At 36.8% G+C, this 19,058-nt stretch overlaps 1 protein-coding gene across 14 annotated transcripts in view; it reads left to right on the top strand.

Annotated features, from left to right (window-relative positions):
* The window catches only part of mycbp2.L (MYC binding protein 2, E3 ubiquitin protein ligase L homeolog), a 137,025-nt gene that overhangs the window by 81,289 nt on the left and 36,678 nt on the right, over positions 1 to 19,058 (top strand). For 4 of the 14 annotated variants that reach the window (XM_041582438.1, XM_018247262.2, XM_041582439.1 and 1 more), the window contains 7 exons: positions 194 to 310; positions 966 to 1,106; positions 3,438 to 3,512; positions 7,520 to 7,735; positions 8,387 to 8,519; positions 9,912 to 10,037; positions 17,944 to 18,105. In XM_041582438.1, coding sequence (XP_041438372.1) covers positions 194 to 310; positions 966 to 1,106; positions 3,438 to 3,512; positions 7,520 to 7,735; positions 8,387 to 8,519; positions 9,912 to 10,037; positions 17,944 to 18,105 — 970 coding nt within the window. Of the gene's footprint in view, positions 1 to 193; positions 311 to 965; positions 1,107 to 3,437; positions 3,513 to 7,519; positions 7,736 to 8,386; positions 8,520 to 9,911; positions 10,038 to 17,919; positions 18,106 to 19,058 lie in introns of all 14 variants that reach the window. The other 10 variants (XM_041582442.1, XM_041582443.1, XM_041582445.1 and 7 more) reach the window with 6 other exon arrangements.

The raw sequence follows: 19,058 nt of genomic DNA on the forward strand, positions 1-19,058 counted from the left end.
GTTACAAATATAGAGCTGTGCTTTTTGGTGCAGCCCAGACAACTGCTGTGAATTATAATTTCATTGATTGGGAAACTAGCAACAACCTGTAACATTTCCAGCCCTTGTTGCCTTAATGTATGAAGTCTAGATTCTTCTTGTTGTACTGTTGCGCTTAGGTTTTCTCTTCTTTCTATCCACTTCTGCTTCATAGGTTCGCAAATTTGTGGCCAAGGACAGTGCAGGGCTCCGTATTCGTAGCCACCCCTCCCTACAGAGTGAGCAGATAGGCATAGTGAAAGTCAATGGAACCATCGCTTTTGTTGATGAGGTAAAGTCCTGCATAGTTAAGGTTGCTATTTATTTTGTTTTTTTATTTCTAATTGACGCTGAAACAGGATCTATACTAGAAAATATATTTTTTTTATACATTAAAAGTATTAACGATTTTTAACAGAAATGACCTTAATTTATTTCCAGGCTCACTTTACATTTATTCTAATAAACAGCAGAACAAATGAATAACGTTTATAAATAACACAATTCTCTGCATATATATACCAGAGCTTTTGTCTACAATAAACTGGAAAAATTGTCACAACGATAATAGTATCTAGCTGCTGAGAATATTGATTGCATAACATAATATATATGAAAAGGAGTCAGTTTTTTCAGAGCCTTACCTTCTAAAGTGCTACCATGTAAGTTCTGTGATTATCACTACCTTTTAGCAATATTGGCCAATATTTGTTTGCATTTTAGGCTTTTTTTTTTTGTTAAAGCCAATCAAACAGTGGCCTTGCTTTACCACTTTTCTCCACACTGTTTCACCTACACTCCTTTATCTCCAGTTTTGCATGTTGTGTGGCTTTCACAGCTCTGCTTTACTCCTGCCAATGAGCCACTGAGCAGATATTTAGGACTTGTTGGCAGTAAAGCAGTTACAGGAGAGCATGGCTCGCTATTGTTGCTTGTTTCCCATCTAGATCCACAATGATGATGGTGTGTGGCTAAGACTGAATGATGAGACAGTAAAGAAGTATGTTCCTAACATGAATGGTTACAATGAAGCTTGGTGCCTCTCATTTAATCAGCATCTTGGCAAGAGTCTTCTGGCTCCTGTTGATGTAAGTAGAAAGCACCTTTAAAAAAAAAAAAAGACGTTTAAGGCATCTTGAGCTTTTTTGTAATGTATAAATTAACGGAAAAATTCTTGCCTTTCAATGTCCAAAGGCTTAATTAAAATGTGTTATTGCAGCAGCTAAATGCTTCAACCCAGCACTGAAATGGGCACACTCAATCATGTGCTTTTACTGGCCAGGAGCTGTACCAGGCAATTATTTGACATAATTAACCACACATTCTTTTGGCATCATTACAGAGAACCATCATCTGATCACACTCTCACCTATATCCCAATATGTATTGTTTGTGTATAAATGCACCTCTCTTTAACCCCCCACAGAAACAGGTAGCTAAAGTTCATCATTAACATGACAAAGTGAACTTTAGTTGTAACGAAAAAAATAAACGTGACAACCAGAGTTGGAAAACCTCTAATTTTAAAACGGGTCTACTACCCTAAAGAGGTCAAGTGAGCCAAGCCTTGCACTAAAATGTTTTTATTTATCTTTAATGGGTCCTCAAATCTGTTAAAAATTATAAAACCTTAAGCACTGTATGAATAAACATTCTGTAGGTGTATAGCAATTGTAATAGTAACGCAGAAATATTATAATTGGTATCTTGTTTTGAAATGTGTATATATATTTGTGGAATCTGCAATACAACCTCAGCTAGCTTCTTTACTTCCACGGTGTGGCTTTATGCAGTACAGAAATCCTATGAAGTGAAATGTTTCAAGGTAAATAAATTACATGTCTATAAATTGCCCAAAACTTCAGGTTTCTACAGTTTTCAGTAGTCTGTTAATCTGCTTTTTGTTTGTATGCACACGTTGGTCACAACTATACTTTTAAATGGATTGTTCCTATGTTTTGGGGTTAAAATAAAACCCCTAAAACTATACCGGCAGAAGAAAACTAATGTTGCCCTTGTATGTATTAACAGACATTAATGATATCCTTGTCACTTTACAAGTTTGGTCAGGAATTTCACACATGAGCAGTTTCTGACAGATACACACCCCATGTGCACAATGACAGGCAGATCCTACTTGATCTCTTCGTGGCTCAGGGATCAGCATTTTTCCTGTGGTGGAAATTCGCATTGGCATTAGCAGTATACACATCTTTTCATTATTTTCTTCCCTTGGTTTAGTATCTCTAACTGTGACAGGTATGCGGTTTGTTTCAAAACAAATACTGTCTTACAGTTCTCCATCACACAGCAGTGCATCCCCTGCTATTGAAACACACATTCTCAAACCTGAACTAGGATTGATACCGTAGAGCAGATTTACATACACGTAAAAATTATTATATGTTGTAAATCAGATGTTTTGGGGAGTTATTCATCACGACCGACATGTAGATATATACATTCTTAGACCTTTTATGTGACCAACCAGTCAGGTGCCCACTGTTAAGCTGGGAAAAACTACTGCATTTTGGGTTAAACAACATGGGGATTTCCATGTGTTTTAGCACTTGCCTGGTAGATAAGACCTGTAGTCTCAGTGGATATTAATATCAATTTCCAAATGCATTGATCTTTTTTTGGTCATTGTCACTGAAGGGTGAATCTGAACAGAAATGGGGTTTCATTATGGCCCCTTTTTGCATACCACACAAACTTGCCCAGAATAGACACTGGCAGGTGGAGTTTTCTGACAGACAGTTTATAGACAAGCTTTTCAGATATTGACGATACAGGCACAAAACTCCTCAGAATCCCATATTAAGGCTCATGGTAACTGACCTACAAAATAAAACGACTGACTGTCTAATAGTTTGCAAGTAGTGTTATTCCTTGTTAAGCATCATTTTTCAAAATTTAGCAGGCACTTCATGCCAGTGGCTAATGTGGTGCAACGTTGTACACCGCCCTCAACTTTTCACTTATCTACATTGAGTTTTGCAATGTGGCACATTCTGCCAAACCATGCTAGTTGTGTTTGTGTGTGTAATTTTATGTACAGTATGTTATTAAATATTATAAACTGTATTCTTATTTAGGAAACTCCTACTTTCTAGTGCTCTGTGACTTTATATTTCTTAAAAAAAATTGCATTGTGGCACAATATCTCTGTGATTATGGTAAGAGTTCCAGTAGCTCGGTTCTTGCTCAACAGATTGATTTTCTTGTTCTGTAAATGGCATGACACACTACATCCATTCCAAGCTTCTCACATTTGAAGCTGAATTCCACAAACACAAGTGGCTGTGTATAGCACTCATTGGTACGAAATGTATATTCCTCTTTTGATTTTTCACGCACCTTGCTTTTCTTTTTGACTTTTCTGTCTTGATATTTCTTTCTCAAACTTTATTGCTTAGAATATATTTTATGCTAGCCAAGGAGCCAGGGACTATGACGTTTTTTCTTGGACCTCTAAAGCTTTTATCTCTCAGGTGAGTTGTGCTAAAATGTGTATTTCTAGTGCTTTACTCTTTCATATCATCACAATTAATGTGTTTGGTGAAAGGACCTTGGGTAGTAAATCACAGCTTTTCAGCTGGGCTTGAAATTCCAATTTTCCTTGATATTGTTGACTAATAAAGTTTTACTTAATTTATTCCTGTCCACGGTTTTAAAAGAGCCCTAAAGATTAGCTTAATTTCATTTGAAAGAGCAGTTTTATATTTATTTGCTTATAGCTATTACAAACTTTATAGACCTGTTATCTATTATTCTTGGGACTTGGGGTTTTCCGGATAAGGAATCTTTCCATAGTTTGGATCACCATACTTTGTCTGCTAAAAAAAAATATTTACGCATTGAATAAACCTAATAGAATTGTTTTGCAATCAAAATGGGTTCATTCAGTTTAGTTGGGATCAAGTTCAAGACACTGTGATATTACAGAGAAAAAGAGAGTCACAAAAAATCTCATTACAAAATTAAATTTCTGTGCTTCTAATGGAGTTAATGGGAGATGGCCTTCCCATACTACTGCCTTCATTTTAGCACTGCACACCGTATTATATTAACATGCAGCATAAGGATGTTGTCCAGACCCTGAAATAACTTTTTATATGCTTTATTATATGCTTTATAATCCAAAATCAAATCAAAATCTTCCCTAGGCCAAATCGGTCTTGTAACCCTATTCACAAAGTAGGTAAACTCACAAAGACTTTAATTGATGTTTACATATTAACCTAATCCATTTCAGGTTACATTCATTGGTCGCATTTGTGTGGAGTTTAGGAGGAAAGTTAATTGAGATGAATATTCTCTGCAACACTAGTAATTTTTCCCCTCTAATTGAGAAATTTTAGGATTGTTTTGTCTTTCAAGCAGCAGTTGGTAACTCCTGGTGTTGCATACCAAATCTGCCATCAAATATATTATCTCTAATATAGTTGTGTCTGCGTTCTGGTATAGGTGTGTGTGTGTGCATGGGAATTACTACCCCTGTGGTATATAATCTGGTTAATTAAAGATAATTGGGGGCAGAGTTTACCAGCCTTGTAGGATGGATGCATGAAACTAGTATGATGCCATTTAGTGTGGGTATTGAAGAAACAAGATATGGAGCAAAACAAAATCAAACCAAATCACCAACAGAACACATCTGGATTGCCACTATCCCCTCAGATCAAATAAAGATATTACACGAATTCCAGCTGGGCCGGCATGGAAAAAAATTAGATGTTTGCAGACAATGTCCTCTTGTCATACCCATCAGTATCACTGCTGAATCTGCTACAAGAGCTATCACAGTTCCAGTTATGGTATAAAATATATACAAATCCTATTTAGATGATTCTCTTTCTCCATATTTTGTATTTGGTCACAACACCAGCTGCCACCCTAGTATTTCTATGCACTCCAACAGAATATCAATGCTTATATAGCAAAACACGCTTTCCAGACTGAAATTTTAAGTAGCATTATACCCAATGACCTTGGAAGGCTTGGAAATACCGATTGTAAAAGCCTACTACACAGCTTTACCTCTTGCAGCTATAGGGATTTGTTAGAGGACGAAATCAGCTATGCCAACAGGAATTGACTTTGCCTTGTCGAGCAGAGTGACATCTACCAATTACTTCCTACCACCAATTTTATACTGTGAATTATATGAAGAGACACCCAACCATGACTTTGTTACATTTTCATCCCCACTAATGCCATTGTCAGCCCTGAGTTGCCAGTGGCAGTGGGTGGATCAAGGATTTATGCTTCATGAAGACTTATATTCTGCAAACACCATCAAGTAATTCGAAACTCGTTGAAAAATATGCTCTTCAACCAGCAGATCATTACAACTATCTACAAGTGAAAATTTGTCTCAAATCCTTCAACCGAGGCTATAAGACTTTATAGCACTCAGCCAGCACTCAGCCTTTAAGGAATACTATTGTAAAAGGTGTTGGAGTGGATTGCTGCGAAGCACTACTAATTACTAGCTCGCTATCCTAATCTTTTATGCCGCAGTGGGTTTGGGGAATGTCCAGCGACCATTTTTTAGTAATATGCACTTGATTTAAAAAAAAAATATATATATATATATATATTTTTTTTTTTAAAATTTTTTTTTTAAATTCCCTACACAGGAAAATGAACCACTAAGATCATTAACTATTAAGCAATGGCAAGCCGCATTAAATGTATAGTTCCTACAGGAGCCACCAAATGTACTAAACACATGGAAAACCATACCAAACTCTAGTACAGATGACATTTGACACCACAATGGCTAGCCTGGCATGGATGCGGATACCAAGGCTCAGTATTACATGCATGGTGGCAATGTCTAGTCATATCATCTTTGTAGCTGCAAGTTCTTTACACAATTTCACGCCTACTGCAAAAGATCAACCCAGATGACCTGAAATTGTCTTTCTACAAATTTATCCAACCAAATATTCTAAAGGTACTAATAAATTCCAGTTTTTAGTAATGTGGAGGGGGTTGCCCAACATTTCGGCACCCCTTCCCAGTGAATTCACTTTACATGTCCTTTAAAAAAAGTACAGATATGGGATCCCTTATCCAGAAACCAATTATCCTGAAAGCTTTTAATTATAATAAGGCTCCCATAGAGTCCAATTTAAGCAAATAATCTGTATTCACAACAAGTTCTGATAATGTGCACTAAAAGTTTGAACCACAAAACTTTGAAAACCTCTTTAATTCATCTTTTAATTTATAAGTGGTACACAGGTATGAGGGGCATATTTTATAAAATATGTAATTTATAAAGGTGTGTGACATTGGAACAGGCCAGACCCATAAGGCCGTGGCATGCTATGTAAAAAAGCAATTTAAATAGGGTGCTGCTTGTTATTTATATTATTAAAAACCACCCATGTTTATAAAGCTGTGTAATTTCGGTGTATGTGTAGAAATGTTACATGGTTTCAAGTGGTGTAAAATAGGACCATATTTTTTTGTTGCGTTAGTCTGCCACTTAAAGACTCTCTTGTGTAACTTTAAAGGAAACAGACTCTGTGGACAAGGAGTGGACTGCAGGGAAGGCTTCCTTTGTTGTTGTAGAAACTATAGTACCAGGCTGCTTACGCCACTTGTGTCCCCTGCTGCACCCAGCTTTTCTACCTAAAAGTGAGGAACAGCACAAACTGGTGGAGGGGCAGAGCGAGCGAGGCAGGTTGATCTTTGTCAAGCCCCTCTGCAGATTCTTTGTCAGAATCAGGTCTGCCATCTGCTATCATGGGGCATAAGTTATCAGGGTCAACCAGTCAGCTAAGCTCCCCAAGTTTTGGACTCAGAAGGCAGACGTAGACTCAGACCCCAATGATAATATATATATATATATATATAATATATATATATATATATAATCAAAATGGTCAATAAACCGCACTTCCAGGACTTATGGAAGTCCTGGAAGTGCGGTTTATTGACCATTTTGATTATTTATAATTTAACCAGCACCTAGGCAGTGACGACTACTTGGGAGTGCTCCAGATTGCGATTTCTGTATATATATATATATATATATATATATATATATATATATATATATATATACTTTAAGTCTATATATATATATATATATATATATATATATATATATATATATATATATATATACCCCTGATACAATAATGATCATGACCCAGATCTACCAGGGTGGTTTCCTGGGGGCCAAGTCCAACACTTTTGTTTGTTTGAAAACAATTGACTAAGATGTGTTTGGAAGGTGAAACGCCCCTTTTAAGTATTCTCCTTAAGCAGCAGTTTCAAAAAGTTTTTGGTTGCAATAAATTAGATTATTTACAAGTATTAAATGTAGAATAAATGCAGTCTTTCAGCATTAGTGTGTTTTTTTAAGCTCGCTGACAAAGTAAATTGCAGATTCATATTCTTTGTTTAAACTGTTAAACCTAAAACCATTTTTATTACCATTGTGTCCTTATGAATATTGCATTTTTTTTTCTTTTTTAAGGAGCAGGCATGTATATCTGATGAGGTTTTAAAAACACGTTGTACCCAGGAAGTAACGATGCAAGAACATGAAGTGCCTGTACTCATGAGTGGACCTGGTGTTTACAAGGTAGTCAAGACCGGCCCATCTGGTCACAACATCAGAAGCTGCCCAAACCTTAGAGGTATCCCAATTGGAATGTTAGTACTGGGAAACAAAGTCAAGGCTGTGGGCGAGGTATGGATTTGTGTAGCTACAGTTTAACTTAATTAATTCAGCTTATGCCATACATAGATCAGAGCAATAAGGCTTCATCCTTCATTTTTATTTGTTTTCTTGGCACTGAAGGTTACGCCATTGATTTTTTTTTTTTTTGTAACCCTGCTTTTTCCAAGTCTATATCAGTATAAGTATTGCCACTGCTTGCAAAACTGTAGCCACGTATGAATCACTAATGATTTTGTGCTTTTTAAAACTTCTTTTCACCCGTAGTTAAATTACTATCGTGTTTATAGTGTGAAATGACGGTGTTCTGAGATTTCGGTACAAACTGTAAGTCAGGTTGTAGTGTGTCATGCTATTTCTTTGTATTGGATAGGTAAATGCATCTTGTGTAAAGTTGTATTGCTTCATGGTAAGCTTGGTGTTTATTGCACAACTGTTTTATGCTGACATTTTTTTTTTAAAGTGAATTTTACATTCTGCCAACTGATACATATTCTGTTGAACTTTAAGCTGTTGATCTTTTATTTCACACACCCTATACCTTGCTGGAATTAGTATATATTATAAACTCAATTTTGATAGCATGCAAGCATCCGTATTAATCATCTGTCCCTTTAAAAAGTGTATTATCTCCATGAAATGTGGTTTCTGTTTTTGCACCAGGTGGTCAGTTCTGAAGGAACATGGGTACAACTTGATAAAAACAGCATGGTAGAGTTTTGTGAGAATGATGAAGGCGAGGCTTGGTCCCTGGCTAGAGATCCTAGTGGCAATCAATACCTTCGTCATGAGGATGGCAAGTTATCATAATTTAACATATCCTATTAAAATTATTCCAAATGGGCAGAGTGTCAAAATGTGTTCTGCTCAGGAACCCCTAAAATGAATGTTACAGTTTAAATGGAAATTTAGATTAAAATCAGCATTTACTGTGACTTAGAATTGTAGACTCTGGTATTCTTGAAATCGTCTTCATTTTTATTTTTCTAGTTTTGCCTGTACATTAAAAGCCACAACTTTATGCTGTCTACTTGATAGGGAAGCTAACCCTATAAACCAAACTGTGCTCTGTATGCTAGCATGGACTATTACTTGGTGATCTGAACTGTGAAACAATATTAAAAAAATTGTTTTATGGTTTCCAGCGATCAGACTGCAGGAATTATACAAATATATATATTACATAAAAGTTCAGTGAAAATCTGAAATTTGTCTGACATATGCTTTTTTTTTCTTGCCACATGCAATATTAAAAAGGGATGGTTCACCTTTAAGTACATTTTTAGTATGTTATAGAAAGACTAATTCTATACAAATGTTCACATGGACTTCATTTTTTCTTTTTTATAGTTTTCATAGTTATTTGCCTTCAACTTCTGGCTCTTTCCTGCTTTCAAATGGGGGTCACTGACCCTATCTAAACACCAATACTCTGTAAGGCTGCACATTTATTGTTATTGCTGCTTTTTATTACTAATCTTTGTTTAGGCCCTCTTCTTTTCATATTCCAGTCTCTTATTCAAATCAATGCATGGTTGCTAGGGTAAGTTGGACCCTAGCAACCAGATTGCTAAAATTGCAAACTGGAGAGCTGCTGAATAAAAGGCTCAATAACTCAAAAGCCACAATCAATAAAAAAATGAAAACCAATTGCAAAGTGTCTTAAAAGATGACTCTCTACATCATACTAAAATTACTTTAAAAATGAATATCCCATTTTAAAGGGGACATTCACATTCATGTCTTATTCATAGCAAGTTTGCAACCAATCTGTTATTTATTTTTAATTGTTTGCTATAGCCAAAATACAATTGCTCTGTATTATAACTAGGACAGTTAAGTTTCTAGTAATCCGTTAGCTGCTGAAGTACCAAACTGCAGAGCTGTCGGACAAAGCCAAATAACTGAAAAACCATAAAAAATGAAGTATTAATGTTTACATAATACTAAAAGTTGATATGAAGGTGAGCTACCACTTAAAGAAATGCCTCTTTCTTTATGTATGAAAACAAAAAAAATCTCTATTCAATAGACAATTTTTAAAGTCGTATTCGTGTAAGAACAACTGAAAAGGTAATCCTAAATATTGCTAGTGGGCTTGGCTATGAAAACAGCACTTTGATAACGGGGTTCAAGTAGCAATTGTTCTTTGTTCCATGTGATGCTTATAGGTTTATTTTTTCAACAGAACAAATCATTTTGGATCAGGGTTCTCAAACACCACCTCAAAGCCCTTTCACCATTCAAATGTTTCGCCGTAGCACAAGTGAAAACATTGTGTCAGGCTTTGATTATGGCCTTGGAAATAATAAAGGTAAGCTTGCTTTACTCTCTTTAGTTTTAATATGACACTAAACTAAACAAACTGTAATGTGTTCCGTTTCAGGTAGCATTTGGATGTAAGGTGATTTATAAAGTGGGACATTATGAATATATCATACAATAACGTTATGTTTACCATTATCTGTAAAAAAGTATTTACTCTTGTTAAGGAGAAGCTGTTGGATAGGCCGGTTTGATTGAAGATATGTTTATTAACGTGAAGAGAATATACAGGCAGCTCTGGCAGAGCTGTGAAAAACGATACTCTGAATACAGCTCAGAAGCAGACGCTTAAAGGAGAACTAAACCCTAAAAATTAATATGGCTTAAAATGCCATATTTTATATACTGAACTTATTGCATCAGCCTAAAGTTTCAGCTTCCCAATAGCAGCAATGATCCAGGACTTCAAACTTGTCACAGGAGTCACCATCTTGGAAAGTGTCTGTGACACTCACATGCTCAGTGTGCTCTGAGCAGCTGTTGAGAAGCTAAGCTTAGGGGTTGTCACTAATTATCAAGCATAATGAGAAAATGAGGTTGGTCTGTAATATAAGATACAGGGTTTATTAAATTCTGATACTAATTGCACTAGTTTCTGTGTGGTCATGTAGTTATTATTTGTATTAATTACTAATCAGCTTTATATTGTGACATTTATATTCTATGTGTACTGTACATTGTGAGTGGGTCCCTAAGCTCAGTAAGTTACAGCAGCACAGAGCATGTGCAGTGAATCAGCAGAAAAGAAAATGGGGAGCTACTGGGGCATCTTTGGACACACAAATGTTTACTGCTAAAGGGCTGTGGTTGCCTTGGGCTGGTACAGAAGCTGAAAACATAGTTAAAGAAGTTGCTAGAAATGCTGTACATTAAGCTTTAGCTCTCCTATAATACAGAATACAGTACAGAACTCTTATCAGTTAGTAGCTTCACGCAGTCACGTACAACTTTATCACAAAAGGCACCGTAGGTGGAGGGGTCCAGGCAGCTAGCAAAGTATGAGCACCTTTGTTATGAAACATGTAATGATTCAACAAAAATAGCCCTCTAACAGCAGAAAACCATTCCAACATAGTTACACATTAAGCTATATGGGTGTACAATTTTTTTTCTCCCTTTTGTTCATACCTGAACACATATACAACTCCTCCTTACCCAGACCTCTCCTCCATGCACCTTCTTCTTAAGAGCAGTTTCAGTAACAATACAAAGTTGCGTATCTGGTGCCCATTCAAATCGGCAAGCTCTTCCTTATCCTACTCAAACAGGAAATGGAATTCTTCTGTAGATAAAGTTGCCCATGGCACAGAGTATTGCTGATTAAAAGAAGGATGGTGTATAACTTATCCAGGAGCCAAATAGGCAGGTCTATCCATCTAACCTCTGGATAAAGTACTGTATTTGCTGTAACACAACATCGGCCTTGCTACAACATTCAATATTAGGCTAACTATAATCACACATACTACAAGTGCCATAAAACTTTTGAAAAAAATAGATAACCAAGTTCCTATGCTCCCCATCCATGAGAAAGGATTCTGTATTTATTTGGATACATCCCTAGCTATCTGCTGCAGCTCCTTTACCTTACTCATGTGGGCCTCCTTCCGATCATTTGAGAGTTTTCAATCCAATTCTTTATCTATAATGGCCATTCTATTCTGTAAAGCTATCTTTTTGACTTGGGCCAATTCCTTATTGATAATGTGAATAGTGGTCTCATTTGTTATCACACCCATTATACTAGCAAACTTATTTAGTCTATTTGCTAGTTCTATTCCCCATCCTGTCCAATCAGGGAACCACATCCAATCTTTTTCTGCGGCAGAAAATAGATCTTTCATTTTATGTTTGTCTATCCTGGGATGAATACCTTGGATATCTATAAACAAAATGTTTAAGTGTTGTCTAATAGCAGTTGCAATTCTGTTATATCGTCCCTAAGTACTCTAGGAATAATTGTACCGTGATAGTTTGAAACTACCTCTTATCCGACACATTGGATTTACAGATCCAATCATTATCTTCTCTCTTCCATTAGAGCATGAACACCTAGGTGCACAAGAAGCATGCATTTTTTCAGACCAACAAAAATCATTGTAATTATCATGTGTTTTGTCATATCCCACTCCCATATCATCCGTATAAAATTTTAGGGTAGCATCCTCACAATCTGTGTTTCCTACATAAACCTTAGGTAAATACAATGAGTGATCTTTATTGTGACTGTGTGGTTTGCAAATATGTGTCGAACATACATTGTTAGTGGTAGAAGTAACCCGTTTTATTGGTTTTCCAAACATATCAAATAAACTTGCTTAAGCTTGTCAAGCATATAAACATAAAATACCATACATTGAGGTACCATAGAGTACAATAGAGTAATATAAAGTAAAATATAGCATAGGATAAAATAAAATAAGGCGGCTGGGTTTCAGTCAGTGGTTTTTAATTTATTGGCTGCCTACTCGTGTAGAAGTCAAATAGAATTTGTCTGCCAACCCCCATTTTGTGTATACTGTGGTGGGACACAAAGACAAAAACCTTTACCCAGAATAACAGACACAAAGTCATTATTTATGTGTTTTCTTTTCTTCTTGATATTGATGAGTAGGTCCACCCTTTTGGTCTCAAAACCTAAAACTGGGACTGTTGGTTAACAGACTGGTAGGCTTATTGTTACCACTCTCGTCTGACTTATTTTGAAGATGCTTCTCCACCTCTTGCCTATGAGTAGCAATCTGCTCTAGTCATTGACCTTGTCAGAGGGGGTGTGAATGCAGAAGCAGGTTAAGTCCAGTCACTGGGGATGGTACTCTGCTCTGGCTCTTGTGGGGGAGATATCTTTTTATCACCAACAAATCTCCTGGTTGGAGGGAGTGAGTTCTGGATGTCTCCTCTGGATCTGGTAGGGAAGAGAGCACCTTTCCACACAGGTTAGTTAGTTGCTAAGGCAATTGTATAATATAATCAGTGAGAAGAGCCTGCTCTCCTTGCATCTCTTGTGGAAAGAATAATCCTATGTGTGGGGGTCTACCAAAATTACCTCAAAGGGGAATAACTGCTTTGAACCCCTATGTGTGTCTCATAGATGATAATTGATGGGGCAATGCTTGTTCTCAGGTCAGGTTTGTTGGTTCACATAGTTTCCGGGAGTCTTTAGAAGCAGACAATATCTGTTATCCATTTCTTAGCTATGGTTATTGTTGTGGTGTTTGTTACTGCCCACTAGTAGAGTGTGGAGGATGATGATGTGGCTTAAACTGTGTACAGTATATCAAGCTGTTCAGTCATACCTTACTCTTTCAATTGGGCACTTCCCTGTTTACATCAGCAGATAACTTTCCTATTTGCAATCTATAAATAAAAATATGACCATGTTTTAGTGTGTTAATTATTCCTTAACATTTTTTTATATATTGATATATTCTATTAAAAGATTCATCTGGGCTCATGTTAAAGTTCATACAGAGTGTCTAAACTGCTTGTTTTTTTTTTTTTTGTTTTTTTGCAAAACATACCTGATTTCATGGTTTGAAAGAAACTTGTAAGGTAAAAAAAAGTCTCTGCCCCTGTCTTGAATGAACCATTTCCCCACCTCTCAGAGGCCATCAGCCATTAACCCCCCCCCCCACCTTGTTCTCAAAAAAAGTGATTCATTCTGGTAATAATAGTTGTTTCTGCTATTCTGAGTGTACTGCACCACCCCTGCTCAAATTTATTCTCCCGTCTGAAGTTTCACCCCCATTTTCTCCTTCTTGGTAGACTGCAACTCCAACTATCTCCTGGCTCCTCTTGTGTCATTTGCTGCGCTCAGACTAAAGACACCCCTTCTACTGTCACTTGTTAGTCACTTGCCAATTGCCCCACCCAATTTCTCCTGCTTGCTGCTTATGTTTCCAAAGCTTGGGACTGGATAGTAACATTTAGGAGGCAGGGCGGTTGGTCTAGCAGTCCTGGGTGGTGAGTGTATAATCTGTTCAAATCAGGAGCAGGGACTTTCTTTCCTATGTAAACAGTGGAATCCGGTATTATGCATTTATTTCTGGCAGTTTAGACATTCTGTATGCACTTTTTAAATATGAGCAAAGCTGATTGGACTAGTGTCAATAAAGGAGGGTATATTTTCCCTTTAACGCCCTTCCACCTTCTCTTGCAGGTGATGCATTGGAGTTGTTTTTTTGTTTTTTTAAATGCCCTGTCTGATGTTGGTAATCTGGCTAAATATCAGATCTAGTCAGAGGTCTGAGCTCCATCAGAGCTTAGCAAAATGGCTAATAGCAAGCAAGGGACTAAAAGCTGAAGCCGCTGAAACATTGCCCTGTGTTAAGTCCAATCAGCAGCCCTAACTGCTAAACTATTGAAAATGTTAGGTTTCTGACATATAAGTACATTTGTCAGACTTTTGTCTGTAGATCTTTCGTTTTGTACCCTGTGGTATGTTTAGCAATGGATGCATGATTTAAGGTGACCTTGCCCATGTTTTTAGCCGTACTCTCAAACCACCTGGCTTATTTTCGTAGATAGATGGTCCTACATTGCTGTAAAGTTGCAGTCAGTCTGTATATATAATGCATAGACGTATGTAAGGGAGAGTAGGTACATAAAGTTAAAAGAAAAGTATCAGTCTACGGTGTCACAGTTAATAGGCCTGATTGGCTAGATAATGCTATGATAATCCTATGTATGGTATGTTTACCATAATATCTCCTGTCTAAGAGCAATGACACATGTTTTGTCGCATGCGAATGATCTCTGCTACAGCATGCCATGGGGGAAACATACACGGTTGAAGTTGCCTCTATGTTTATGCAAATCAAGCTTCGAATTAGGTTTGGTAATGATCATTTTTAAGGATTCTGTATTTTTTGAAGCATCCATAATAAGCGTAACTGAGATTGTTCATATTAGTAGATAATAGTAGAATGTGTGCAGTGTTAGAATATTGTATACTGCATACAGTAATGTGTTGTTTGGGGTATTATTGTATGAACAGAAGCGGGGGTGTTGGCCCTACATGCCTATACATATTTAATTCTCAAGATTTGTGGCAAATCTTGGGACATTATGAATTTTGGTTTATATATCCAACATGTTTTTTACTTAGGCAGCAGATGCAGCTAGCCTGCTTTGCTTTGAATATTTTTTTATTTCAAAGCAAGTTTGTCCCTGTATCATAGAAAACTGTTTTTTCAAGTTTGAAGTGTATAGACAATATCAACAATAATTTACATAGCTTAAAGGGAGAAGGTAATGGGAATGGCTGACAGCAATGTCGGTTTACCAGAATAAAATACAAAAAAATTACAGGCATTTTTATACTATTTGTAAAGCCCTGGTTGCGCTGTCATGATGGAGTGACACTCTATTAGTTATATCTTGTTCCAATATGGATAAATATCATTTTCTCAGATAGGTGGCAGCTTTCTGTACTACAGTTTCTCTGCAGGATAGTTAAAGCTCTTCAGTAGTAATTCTAATTTATAACTTATAGAACTATTTTTCCCTTTGCACTTGTATCTATGTATTTTGCTTTGCACTTGTATCTATGATCAGATGCTGTCCCTTTATCTCACAGAATCTCTCTATCTATCCCTCTCTGTCTCTCTCTCTCTGATTCACTCATTCTCTCTCTCTCTCTCTCTCTCTCTTATTCACTCATTCTCTCTCTCTCTCTCTCTCTCTCTCTCTCTCTGATTCACTCATTCTCTCTCTCTCTCTCTAAAACTTACTGCCCATTATAGCCTTCCTGCCAGCTATAATGAAAAATCGCCAGCGGGATGGCACTTCGTTTTCCAAAGTTTCCTCACGAGGAAACTATGGACGGCTTCGGAAAACGAAGCTCCGCGAGTGCTATCCCACTGACAATTTCTCACTATAGCCGGCGGGAAGGTAGTGGAAGGCAGTTCGGGGAGATTTTGCCCTGAAGAAGAGGCACTTTATCGCCGGGACAACTAATCTCCTCGAATCTGCCCATGTGTTCATACCGTAAACAGCCAGAAAAAGATACAAAGTTTCTAACTTAATTGACTTTTGGCAGAGAGCCCAGAATAGATAGTTTGATACTGTTGTAACGGTTTTAAATAAGGTGGTCTCTTGGGAGAAGCAAGACTCACATCTTAAAGGGCAATTCACCTTTATTTGCAAAAGTGTAATAACACATAAAAACCACAGAAATTTTGTAAAATTGACATGGTAATAAGGGGGTGTGGCTTCAAAATGGATGTGGTCAAAAAATTCACTCGCTCCTCCGGAAAGTCTTTGTGTCCATCTTTCTGTTTCCGAAATGTTAGGAGATATGGGATCATACCTCCAAAAAGCATTCTATATTTTGAGCAAAGTCTGTGTTCAGTTGACACATGGACATTTGGATAATAGCTGGGACTAGAAATTCTGTATCTTTATATAACAGTTGTATCCTATAATAAAAGTGGGTTGAATTATTGTCTGCTTCCAATAAATAGCAAGGCTAACTGTTTAATATTCATAGCTCTGGCTTTGAATCCCAAATCTCTGTTTATAGAAATAACATAATACCTATCTATTCACCTTTGTATAGCCAGGAACTTGTCCCACAAATGTGAATTTTGGGTAGTCCTGTAGACATATCATCTTATGGGTCATATGATGTTTTCCTGTATCTTAGTTAAATAATCCATAACACTGATAATTTGAGCTTTGTGTACATTTAAATCTCATCTAAAATTTGTGTATTATCTTAAAAAGATTAATACAATTAATGTAAATAAGCTGCTGTGTAGTATATTGACAGCCTTTCAAGATTAGTTTGAGCAGTAGAGGGCACATGTTAAAGAGATTCTGTCATGATTTTTATTGTATAGTTTTTATCATTAAATTACACTGTATAAATTGCACATAATTCATTCTACCATTTAAAATTGTATTCCTGAACCAATGATTTTATTTTTTTTTAAGCACATAGGTGTGTAGGCAGCAGCCAACTCAGGTCATTTTGTCTTGTCATGTTCTTTCCAAAAGAGCCAGCACGTCACAGTGGAACTGCTTTGAGATAGGCTATTGTTTCTCCTACTCAATGTAATTTAAGAAGTCGCATCATCGGTTAGTCAGACTTGGATTTTTTAATATTGAGTGCTACTCTCATATCTATGGAAGCATTTTTAGAAATGCAGGTGTCAGGGAGTTGTTATCTTTCCGTTGTCCTGCTGAAGGGCTGCTGGGGAGAGAAGGCAGGTGATATGCAGCAGTAAAGAGTGACTGAAGTGTATCAGAGCACCGATAAAATGACTGTGGCACCTGGGAAACTGACAACATGTCCAGCCCCATGTCGGATTTCAAAATTAAAAAAAAAATCTCTTTGCTCTTTCGAAAAATGGATTTCAATGCATTATTCTGCTGGAAGAGCTTTATTAACTAATGTATTTTGTAAAAAAAAAGTTTTCCCATGACAGAATCCCTTTAATATAGCGGTTTATGGCTTTGTACAATACAGTGGGTTTTAGTTCTTAACAAGAGTCGAGATTCATCAATCTCTACAAAACTGTGCAATAAAGACCTTTCTTACACAAAAAAAATCTGTTTTTTTTGTACTCGATGGAAATATTTCTTTGTCAATGAATATTGAGACTTCTTTATTACTTTGTATAGAGTATAGAACATGAGTTTTTATTTCGATTTACCGGTACTGTGAATTCAAACATACATTTAATGATTTAAGAGACATTAATGTTTTGTACAACTAAATTGTAGTCATTTTCAAATCGATTCTTACCTGCAGCACTTTCAGTACAATTACTAATTTTGCTTTGCTTAAGGTGGCTGGACTCGTGATGCAGTGCAACCATTAAAATGAGTGACAGTCGGCTTTTGAGATACTTAATAATGGGTTGTAGTTTTAACTGTTTTGCCCACTGCAGGTGATCAGCTGAGTGCCATACTGAATTCCATTCAGTCACGGCCTAGTTTCCCAACTCCTTCCATCTTTGATCAAGCTGCAAAACCTCCCTCTTCCCTAGTCAACAGTCCATTTGTGTTCGGGCAGTCCCCCTCCTTCCAGCAGCCTCAGTCTCCACTTCAGAGTAAGTTTGTCAGTCTTATGTACCTCATCCATCCATTTTTCTGAAGCACTGTCATTTGTTTCTTCAGACCCTTTTTTGCATGCAATTTAGTTGATTCTTTAGATATTCATTTGTATTTGTTAAAATGGATGGGTTTTGACCATGACTTCTTTTACAGTAAATACCTGTCATATATGCCAGATGCTTTAGGAGAGGCAACTGCTGTTAAAATGGATGTTTCCCATATGACAGTGCTGTGACCATTCAAAGGTGGCTTTGAAGCCAGTCTGTAGTTTGACTCCCATATGGATGTCACATAATTGCATGCCAGTACACTCAAATAGCTATTGGCCAGGTTAGAAACTTGTTTTTTTCAAAATGCATCAGTTAATAGTACTGCTCCAGCAGAATTCTGCACTGTAATCTGTTTTGCAAAGGAGCAAACAAATTTTTTATATTTAATTTTGAAGTTTGACATGGGGCTAGACATATTGTCAGTTTCCCAGCTGCTCCAGTCGTGTGACTTGTGCTCTGATAAACTTCAGTCACTCTATACTGCTGTATTGAAAGTTGGAGTGATATCATATCACCCCCCCCCCCAGCAGCCTAACAACATAACAATGGGAAGGTAACCAGATAACCGCACCCTAACACAAGATAACAGCTGCCTGGTAGATATAAGAACAACACTCAATAGTAAAATCCAGGTCCCACTGCGACACATTCAGTTACATTGAGTAGGAGAAACAACAGCCTGCCAGAAAGTAGTTCCATCCTAAAGTGCTGGCTCTTTTTGAAAGCACATGACCAGGCCAAATGACCGGAGATGGCTGCCTACACAGTCAATTATAAATTAAAATAAGTGCACTTGCTGGTTCAGGAATGAAATGTTATATTGTAGAATGAATTATTTGCTGTGTAAACAGTGTAATTTAGAAATAAAAACTACACCCTAAAAATTGACACATGGAGCT

This window comes from Xenopus laevis, chromosome 2L, assembly GCF_017654675.1.
Source record: "Xenopus laevis strain J_2021 chromosome 2L, Xenopus_laevis_v10.1, whole genome shotgun sequence".
In the NCBI taxonomy this organism is placed as follows: domain Eukaryota; kingdom Metazoa; phylum Chordata; class Amphibia; order Anura; family Pipidae; genus Xenopus; species Xenopus laevis.